Source organism: Gadus chalcogrammus, chromosome 5, assembly GCF_026213295.1.
Source record: "Gadus chalcogrammus isolate NIFS_2021 chromosome 5, NIFS_Gcha_1.0, whole genome shotgun sequence".
Lineage (NCBI taxonomy): Eukaryota > Metazoa > Chordata > Actinopteri > Gadiformes > Gadidae > Gadus > Gadus chalcogrammus.
The window spans coordinates 16,007,209-16,018,089 of record NC_079416.1 but is presented as its reverse complement, the minus strand read 5'-3'; the positions used below and the strand labels follow the sequence as shown (position 1 = coordinate 16,018,089).

Genomic DNA, 10,881 nt, shown 5'->3' with positions numbered 1-10,881 from the left:
ATAGAGAAATAGCCAGCTGCTGCCCCCCTGGCTCTCCGCTGCCTCTTCTCTCACTGCCCCTCTGTATCTGCCCCAGCCAGGAACCACTAGCCCCACCGCCCCATCAGCTGCCACTTACCCGCAGAGAAGGACGGCTGGACCCTGAGACCTGCCCTCCCGCTTTGGGCTGGACGGAACCAACTAGCAACACACAAGCGTATGCCAAGGTACAAATCTATCCTCCTCAATTTCCCACTGGCCCCTTGCTCTCTATCTAAATCTCCCTCTCTCTCTCTCTGTCTTTGTCTCTATATCTCTGCCTGTCTCAATATCTGTCTCTATTTAAGTACCTCACTGTCTCTCTTTCTCTCTCTTTCTTTTTCTCTCTCTCCCTCTCTTTATCTCTTTCTATCTCAATCGCTCTCTGTCTCTCTCTGTCTCACTCTCTGTATCCGTTTATAGCTCTCTTGGCCTTCTGATCGTTTACATGCAAGCCAAACCATGCAATGTGTGTGTTTGTACGTGCATGTGTGTGTGTGTGTGTTTGTGTGTGTGTGTGTGTGTGTGTGTGTGTGTGTGTGTGTGTGTGTTTGTGTGTGTGTGTGCATGCGGTTCTTTCACAGCAAAGTAGAGTTTGATTATGAACAATACAAGTGCCATCAATACCGAGCCTCTCCCAAGGGACAATAACAATTAATTATGTAGTAAAATATCACATTGTTAGAATCAGGCGTTTAAACCCAACACAAAAGTGCCCACGATGGTCTGAAACTATAGGTGTGACATAAAGAAGCAAAAGCTAATATCAGGAGTAATTCTCAGTTACTTGTCTATACACATACTGAGAGTCTGTCGTTTATCAGTACATAGTCAAATAGGAATGGAGAAAGTAAGGGGAGGCAAGTTAATTCCTTATGTTGTTCATATTGTCCATGACAGTGTGTGGGTGTGTGTGTTAGTGTTTTCCCCTGTTATGGCCAAACCAGCCAGAAACATTGGACGTTGTCCCCTCCCTACTCAGCTTCCCACGACTCATACAACGCAGAAGACGAGTCAATTGTTTGACATTTGACTGAACAAAGCTGAACAAAAACTCCTTTCACAGTTAAAGGAGTTTTGAAAACCACCTGGCAGGCCAATCCGTAGGGATCCAACCCACACATTTAACAGCCACACCAATTAGCTAATCATCCTATCAACTCGAAACACAAACACATCAAGAGGCTAGCAAGCAACGAAACATGAACACAGGAGGGACATTAACGCAAACAACTTTTAACTCCCACCGTGGCCAAGGGTCGTAACAGCGTGCGAGTGTGTTGATAACTGTACGCTCTACTACATGGCCCGGGGACTCTTGGACCTGCTGACGTTTGGAGTCTTCCACTTCCTTATGACTCTGTCACTCAATCACCCAACCCGCTGCATCATCTACATTGACCTCCGTTCCCCCTTCTTCATAATCAGCAGTTAAAAATAGTTCACAATGTGAAAACACAATCCTTAAAGCCACGTTGATGTGTACGTGTGTGTGCTTGTGTGTGCTTGTGAGTGTGTCTGTTTGTCTACTTATATGCATACATGCGTGTTTATATGCTTGCATCTTTGCGTGTGTGTGTTTATATTGTTGTTTATTTTGTATGCGTGTGTGATCCAGGTGTACAACACAAGAAGCATCAGAATGGAGAACATCACACAGATCTCCAGAGAGGACCTGGAGGAACTGAGAGAGGCCTTCAACAGAATTGGTCTGTATCTCACACACGCAAGCACATACACACGCACACACAAAGCAAAATCTCTTCACATTCCACAAACCTTTACACTTTCAAGATCATGAATAGGTCCTGTTGTATTACAATGTGCTTTCATTTGTCAAGTTTTAGAGGACAGGCCCTGTGTGTGCTAAAGGACAGACAGGTGGGCGGAGTTTAGCAGTAGATCATGATCTGATCCATTTCCTGGACAACCTGAGATTGTATATTAAACCTGTGTGTGTGTGTGTGTGTGTGTGTGTGTGTGTGTGTGAATATTGACAGACAGTGGCATAACCGTGTGTGTGTATGTGCGAATACTGACAGACAGTGGCATAAACACGTGTGTGTGTGTGTGTGTGTGTGTGTGTGTGTGTGTGTGTGTGTGTGTGTGTGTGTGTGTGTGTGTGTGTGTGTGTGTGTGTGTGTGTGTGTGTGTGTGTGTGTGTGTGTGTGTGTGTGTGTTTGTACGTGTATGTCTTGGTATGTGAAACACATCTACAATCTCTCCTTGGGGGAGAGGAAAGACACCAGTTTAAAATTTAAGCTCTTTCATTTCCCACCCACAATAAAATATCAGTAGTTAAATCACACATATCTACCTACCAAATGACTCTGTGTGCCTTGTGTGTGTTTGTGTGTGTGTAGACATTGACAACAGTGGGTATGTGAGTGACTTTGAGCTGCAGGAGCTTTTCCGGGAGGCCAGCTTCTCCCTGCCGGGCTACAGAGTGAGGGAGATCGTTGAGACCTTCATCGCTGGAGACACCAACAAGGACGAGAAGATCAGCTTCGAAGAGTTTGTGTCTGTACGTCCACGGAAAAAAATCCAACTCACCCTTCTTTCTTTCAATTGATTGGTTGTCGGGTTGATTGGTTAATTGGTTGAATGCTCAAACAATCAATCTGTATTTATCTTTGTTTGTTGCTATGGTTCTTTCTTCCTTTCCTTCTTAGTTTTTCCCCTTACTTTGTCCCTTGATCCCATTTCATATTTTGTGTGTGTGTGTGTGTGTGTGTGTGTGTGTGTGTGTGTGTGTGTGTGTGTGTGTGTGTGTGTGTGTGTGTGTGTGTGTGTGTGTGTGTGTGTGTGTGTGTGTGTGTGTGTGTGTGTGTGTGTGTGTGTGTGTGCCCATGCATGACCAGATCTACCAGGAGCTGAAGAGCAAGGAGTTCAGTGAGAGTTTCAGGAAGATCATCGCTAGGAAAGATGGGATTCGCTCATTTGGAGGGATGTCGGGAATCTCCAGCGAGGGAACACAGCACTCCTACTCCGGTGAGAACTAAATGCGCAACTGTTTGGTTGTACGTGTGCGTACGTGTGCCTACCTGTCATTGAGTAGGCTGTTGAGCGTTTGTATTTTGTGCTGCTGCTTTCCGTATTCTAGTATGCAGGCATTTACAGTATAAAAGTTGAATTTTTATATCATGTAAAATGTCTTACCTTAACTAGCTCTAAACAAAATTAAAATCAAGAATATACAATAATGTAGTATATGTATATATCATTCTCTCTCTCACAACAACAACTTAGAAAAATCGGAATAGATGACGATCAGAACAAAACAGAATCAGAAACAAAGAACACACAGAAACAAAGAACCTGTCATTGAGTAGGCTGTTGAGCGTTTGTATTTTGTGCTGCTGCTTTCCGTATTCCTTAACATGACGGAACACAGTATATAACTGAGTTTTGCATCTGTTATTGTTTGCATACGGACTAATATTATGTGAACGTAATAAAATGTTAACATGATAATGTGCATGTGCTGGTGTTTGTGTGTGTGCGTGTTTGTGTTTGTATCTGTGTGTCTGTGTGTCTGTGTGTATCTACCTGTTTGTTTGTGTTTGTGTGTGTACGTGTGTGTGTGTGTGTGTGTGTGTGTGTGTGTGTGTGTGTGTGTGTGTGTGTGTGTTTGTGTACCTGCGTGTGTGTGTGTGTGCATGTGTGCGTGTGTGTGTGTGTGTGTGTGTGTGTGTGTGCGTCTGTGTGTGTGTGTGTGGGGGTGTGTGTGTGTGTGTGGTGTGTGTGTGTGTGTGTGCGTCTGTGTGTGTGTGTGTGTGTGGGGGTGTGTAGATGAGGAGAAGGTGGCGTTTGTTAACTGGATCAACAAAGCCCTTGACAAGGACCCAGACTGCTGCCACCTGCTGCCCATGAACCCTCAGAACGACAGCCTCTTCAAGTCTGTACGGGACGGCATCCTACTCTGGTAACACACACACACTCACACACACATGCACACCCATACACAAACTCTCAGACACAACATCTGGTCACATCGTTTATTGTTAATGATGTGTTGGTTTTTGATTTGTAATGGAATTAATTTGAAACTTTTAAAAGGCAGAGTTGAACAATGAAATGTTGTTGACCAATTAGGAGGAAATATTGAACATTGCTATAGAATAAATACAGTTACTCACTGTCTCACGCTCACTCACTCTCTCACTGGTTTTGTTTCCAGTAAAATGGTAAACTTGTCTCAGCCTGACACTATTGACGAGAGAGTCATCAACACCAAGAAGATGTCCACCTTCACCATGACTGTAAGCACTCGTCCATCAATCTCTATGAACGCATGCTGATGTCATCATGCGATCAACCGATCAATTGACACTAGATCATGGTGATATCATGATATCAATCAATGAAACGACACAAGGAAGAATCAACTACACCCAGAGGTAGGCTTTAAAAAACACAGAAGTGGCTAAAAGCAAGAATGCATGGGTGATTAATACATTTATAAATGAAGTTATGAGCTGATGAATGATTTGCTGAGTTGAATCATAACGTTATGGATATATTGATGAAAAGCTAACAAATGAATAAATGATCAAATTAATGAATGAAGGAACAGATCGATGAACGGAGCCAATGAATGAATGAACGTAAGAGCATTGCACCTCTGATATGCGGTCCGTCCCGACCGTCCTGGTGCAGGAGAACCTGGTCCTCGCCCTGAACTCGGCGTCGGCCATAGGCTGCACGGTGGTGAACATTGACGCCAGCGACCTGATGGCTGGGAAACCCCACCTGGTTCTGGGGCTCCTCTGGCAGATCATCAAGACCGGCCTGCTGGCCGACATCGAGATCGGCAGGAATGAGGGTCAGCAATACCGCACACATGAATACACACACACACGCACACACACAAACACACACACACACACACACACACACACACACACACACACACACTAATTAAAGCTGTGTCGTAATACAACTATAAAACTTCATTTATTGTACTATAAAAGATTTATTGGTCTAGCTGACTAGATTATTCTTTGATCTTTATCCAGGATGATTATTGCAGTATGCTTTGAAAAGTGTGAGGTATTCTTTCTTTGCAACTACCGGCACTACTTGAAAAAATATGCAACAATACAACAACCTCAATGCCAACGTCCAAAGTAATGATCTATATTTCTTCTAAACATGGGCCAAGATCGTGTAGCAGCTACAGGTTGTTTGACTTCCAGCCGATAGTGACTGGACTCGATACCCCCATGGCCGTAGACTAACCTTGAGCAGGATGACATAGAACGTACCTGCTCCTTAATGACGTGTATCTGCTCAATGACTAAATAGGATATTTGTGTATGTGTGTGTGTGTGTGTGTGTGTGTGTGTGTGTGTGTGTGTGTGTGTGTGTGTGTGTGTGTGTGTGTGTGTGTGTGTGTGTGTGTGTGTGTGTGTGTGTGTGTGTGTGTGTGTGTAGCTCTGATTGGTCTCCTGGGCGAGGGAGAGGACCTGGACCATCTCCTGTCCATCTCCCCTGAGGAGCTGCTCCTGCGCTGGGTCAACACACACCTGACCAACGCAGGCACCCAGACCATTAGGAACTTCAGCGAGGACATCAAGGTACACACTGGACAAAGACACACACACACACACACACACACACACACACACAGACACACACACATGCAAACACAAGCGTACAAGGACAAGTATGCAAGCATTTATATATATATATATATATCATGTAAAATGTCTTACCTTAAATAGCTCTAAACAAAATGAAAATCAAGAATATACAATAATGTAGTATATGTATATATATCATTCTCTCTCTCACAACGATAACTTCGGAATCGGAATAGATGACAATCAGAACGAAACAGAATCAGAAACAAAGAACACACAGAAACACAAACCCACTCACAAACCTGTTTTGACATTGACCAATTCACCCTTGCGTACCTCTGCAGGACTCCAGGGCCTATTTCTACCTGTTGGACCAGATCTCCCCTAAAGGAGAGCGAGAGGACGAGCTGGCGGTGATCATTGACATGAGTGGTCTCCGCGTGAGTCTTTCATTGCATCTCAGTGAACATTTCCTCCACAACGGAGAAGACGAGGGGACCTGTGATCGAGTGGTCTAGCTCAACTGAGTGGGGAGATTAACACCGCAAAGGCGATTCCCACTCTTGCGAGGATTGTATGCACTTTGTAATAATGCTGTGAATTTAAAAAGAAATGACCAATTATACTTTCCAATAATATTGAAGCAGTCGTAGCACCAGCATAAGTACTAGTAGTAATAGTAGTAGTAATTATTGTGGTAGAAGTACCAGTGCTTATTGTGCTTACAGGTCTATCACTGTTTTAGGAATTATAAGTGATAAACGGGGATGTTTGACAGGAGAATGATTCGGACTGGATGACGGAGCATACGTATACTGCAGCAATTAACTAATACTACTATTTATAGTGGTAGTACTAGTAATAAAATCATTATGATTATGGATTATAAACGTCCGCATGACCTGATCCGGAGGGCAGAGTTCATTTTGCAGCAGTCCTAGTTCTAATTCTACTACTACTCGTTGCACTAGTAGTAACTTCATGAATATCCTACAGGAGCGAGACCTTAACCAGAGGGCAGAGCTCATGCTCAAGCAGGCGGCCAGGATGGAATGCAGGCAGTTTGTGTCCCCTCACGACGTCACCTCCGGGAACAGCAAGCTGAACCTGGCCTTCGTGGCCAACCTGTATCACATGCACCCCTCGATGCCCAAAAACAACGTGGACCCCGACATGCACATAGAGGGTGAGCCCGCTTCTCCCATGTTCACATAGACAAAGGGCCGCAGAAAATACAGAAATAAATAGTCTAACACTAACCCAGCACTAAAACAGATAGAGATGGAAACAAGCGCATATTAAGATACAGACACGGCTAGAGATATCGCCGTGGGAATAGGCACTGCTATTGCATATTCACCTAAAAAAACGAATCAATCAAACCTTCGCTCTTTGTTATGCAAGTGATGGCTTAATGATCACCACAGATTGGCACCTCCATAAAGGTGTGAGTTAACACGAAAAGCTCCCTGTATTATTTGAATCTTTAGTGTCCGTAGTATGGCACTTGAAAGTTTGATTAGATAATAGACAAAAAATTGTCTATAACATTATCTTGTTCGGTTTCTGCTTGGTTTCCTATTATTTCTCCAGCTGAATCCAGGGAGGAGAAAACCTTCAGGAACTGGATGAACTCATTGGGTGTAGCGCCCTACGTCCATCATCTGTACAGGTACACAGCCTAGGGTTTATTAATCTAGACACTATCGAGATAAAGGATAACCTCTACTCAACCTTAGGTTTATTAAACTCAACATAGCAATATAAAGGATCACCTCTACACAACCCAGGGAACATCACAATCATATGAACTTTGTATATTATCTATACCTATACTGGTACACAATCTATGGCTTATAACTATCATATTCTCATATTATCGTCTGTACTCGGATACAATCTATGATTTAGCCATATAAAATGATCTCTATACATTATGACCTGAACTGGTACATAACCGGTCCTTTGGTTTATCAATATCAACATCATCTCTTTAAATGCTCATTATCTATGAATGACTCATTACAAAGTACACTTTTATCTGTTCCCGCAAATTGATGTTGTTATCTGTGAGTTTGGATCAACCCTTATATTACTAATAATCATGGTATTTATTGTCATACGTATTAACAATGAACCAAATCTGTCAGCAGTTTTACAGGTGCTCGTGCTCAAAACAGAATGCATATATTCTACCACGAAATATATGCGAAATACGGCTTTCTCAAAAACCAATACATTTTTAGAATACCAGGGAGCTGGAGCTATACTCTTTGTTTTTGTTTTATCTCTGCTGATGAATACAACTGTGTGTGTGTGTGTGTGTGTGTGTGTGTGTGTGTGTGTGTGTGTGTGTGTGTGTGTGTGTGTGTGTGTGTGTGTGTGTGTGTGTGTGTGTGTGTGTGTGTGTGTGTGTGTGTGTTACAGTGATCTGCGTGACAGCCTGGTGATTTTCCAGCTCTTTGAGAAGATGAACGTATCTGTTGACTGGAAGAAGGTTAACCCATCTCCATACCCTGTTTTAGGGGCTAACATGAAGAAGGTAACGCGATACAACTATCAGAAATACACCTAAACATGTCATGTTGGACATATTAACCTGTTAAAGTCCAAGGTTCTTACGTTCATGTATGTGTGAGTCTGTGTGTGTAGTCCTGGATTAATAAAGTACTCATTAATCCTTTTTTTGTCAGCTCTAACTGGCTGTGCCACTGTGCTACGCGAACAGACTCTCCCAGTGTAGTTTGCTGTCTGGGTGGCGTGAGTGGAAGGGGTTAAGGAAGTGACAAGTTGGATTCTTGTAAATAAGAAAGAGGTCAGCCTTTTTTGGCGGGGAGAATATATCAGTTATAGAACAATCACTGATGATTTCAGCGATTGTTTTTTTTTCTCCAGTTATTTCAATTTACGAGCTATTTGTAATACACATTGCGGCTTAAATCAAGCAAACATATATTTCTCAAATATAAATACGTCACAAATTTGTCGAATATTGATGTAACTCTGTCATTCAATTTTCTTTTACATTCAAAAGCTGGAGAACTGTAACTACGCGGTGGAGCTGGGAAAGGAGGCAGCTCAATTCTCATTGGTCGGTGTTGGAGGAGTGAACCTGAACGAGGGCAGTTCCTTGCACACCCTGGCACTGCTCTGGCAGCTGATGAGGAGGTACATACACACTACACTGCTCTGGCAGCCGATGAGATGGTACATACACATTACACTGCTCTGGCAGCCAATGAGGAGGTACATACACACTACACTGCTCTGGCAGCCAATGAGATGGTACATACACATTACACTGCTCTGGCAGCCAATGAGGAGGTACATACACACTACACTGCTCAGGCAGCCAATGAGATGGTACAGACACGCTACACTGCTCTGGCAGCTGAGGTGGTATATACTCAGTACTTGTCTCTCAATGTTTTGGGTGTTTTGGGTGCTCTCTGGTTCTCCAGGTACACAGTGATGGTGCTCTCAGACCTTGGCGAAGGACAGAAGATCGGGGATCAGATCATCCTCAACTGGGTGAACACGACGTTGACCCAAGGACGCAAGAACACACAGATCACCAGCTTCAATGTATGATCATAGTAATCTGTGTGTGTGTGTGTGTGTGTGTGTGTGTGTGTGTGTGTGTGTGTGTGTGTGTGTGTGTGTGTGTGTGTGTGTGTGTGTGTGTGTGTGTGTGTGTGTGTGTGTGTGTATTGTGGGAAGAAGAGAGAGAGAGAGAGAGAGAGAGAGAGAGAGAGAGAGAGAGAGAGAGAGAGAGAGAGAGAGAGAGAGAGAGAGAGAGAGAGAGAGAGAGAGAGAGAGAGAGAGAGAGAGAGAGAGAATGTATGATATAGTAATAGTTGTATGCATGCATAAAAGAGAGAAGAACAAAAATGGAAAATTAAAGAAAAGGGGGACTAGAGAAAGGAAGAAATAAGGAAATTTGCGTTTTATTCTATATTAATGTGTGTATATGATTGTTTGTGTGTGTGTGTGTGTTGACTCTATGTACGTGTGGGTGTCTTATCTCTGCATGCGCACATGTGTTTATGTGACAGGACAAGCTGATTAGTACCAGTCTACCAGTGCTGGACCTTATCGACACCATTGTTCCCAGTGCCGTCAAGCAGGAGATGATCAAGAGAGCAGAGAAGGGAGTTCTCAGTGAAACTGACAAATTCAACAATGCCAAGTAAACCTTTCTTGCTGTCTGTCTCACTGTCTTATTGTCTGTCTGTCTGTCGACCTGCCGGCCTCCCAGTTTTTCTATCTTATCACTGTTAAGTCACTCACTCTCTACCCCTCACCCCTTTCATGTCTGCCATTCTCCCTTTACCAACCCCTTCCTCTCTCACTGTATCTCTCCTCCCCCCCATTCTCAGGTATGCCATCTCCATGGCCCGTAAAATCGGTGCGAGGGTCTACGCGCTTCCCGACGACCTCGTGGAGGTCAAGACCAAGATGGTTCTCACCGTGTTCGCCTGCCTCATGGGCCGCTGGATGAAGAAGGCCGAGCGCTGATCAACTTCCCCTCCCTCACACACACTCACAGACACGCACACACACACACACACACACACACACACACACGCACACACACACACACACACACACACACACACACACACACACACACACACACACACACACACACACACACACACACACACACACACACACACACACACACAAATCATCAGCCAGCCTTCCTCAAAACAGCATTGAATCCTCTATTTATAATGTTCAATTAGTTCTGCTAATAATAATGCTATTGCTAATAATAGCACTAATAGTCAATGTGTATATATCATTGATGCATATTCTCTGAGTTGTTCATGCATGTCAACACACGTTCAAGTAAAATCACTTAATAATCTGGCATTGTAATGACCCTGATATTTCTGGTTTTTGAATGTTTTGTGATTTTATTTTTTGGAGGTTAATATGAGGTTATTGTATTGTATTACATTTGATGTAATCTGTATCATATACCTTTGCTAAAGAGCGGCAAAACTATGATTAAGAACATGTGAATATTGCAAAAGTCTGTAAATGTTGAAAAATGATGAATACAATTATTTAATTATTAAACAGAATACACAAAATACGAAACTTATTTTAATTCTTTCCAGAAATACTTGGTCTTGTTCACAAATAGATGACACAACCAGGCACACAATCACAAATAACACATTTTATTGAGACTACCATTTGATTACAAAAATATTATTAATTATTATATCATTATTATTCATTATTTAACCTGAATAACAATGGGTTA

The 10,881-nt window shown here is 43.0% G+C and overlaps 1 protein-coding gene across 1 annotated transcript; it reads left to right on the top strand.

The window, feature by feature from the left end:
• pls1 (plastin 1 (I isoform)) lies at window positions 1-10,695 on the top strand. The gene is made up of 16 exons (XM_056590390.1): window positions 1-206; window positions 1,637-1,727; window positions 2,382-2,542; window positions 2,880-3,009; window positions 3,811-3,943; window positions 4,199-4,280; window positions 4,678-4,843; window positions 5,455-5,597; window positions 5,948-6,043; window positions 6,600-6,789; window positions 7,197-7,275; window positions 8,031-8,145; window positions 8,638-8,771; window positions 9,065-9,188; window positions 9,659-9,792; window positions 9,983-10,695. The coding sequence occupies exons 2-16, from the start codon at window positions 1,661-1,663 to the stop codon at window positions 10,119-10,121; spliced, it is 1,893 nt and encodes a 630-aa protein (XP_056446365.1). The 5' UTR covers window positions 1-206; window positions 1,637-1,660; the 3' UTR covers window positions 10,122-10,695.
• The last annotated feature ends 186 nt before the right edge of the window (window positions 10,696-10,881 follow it).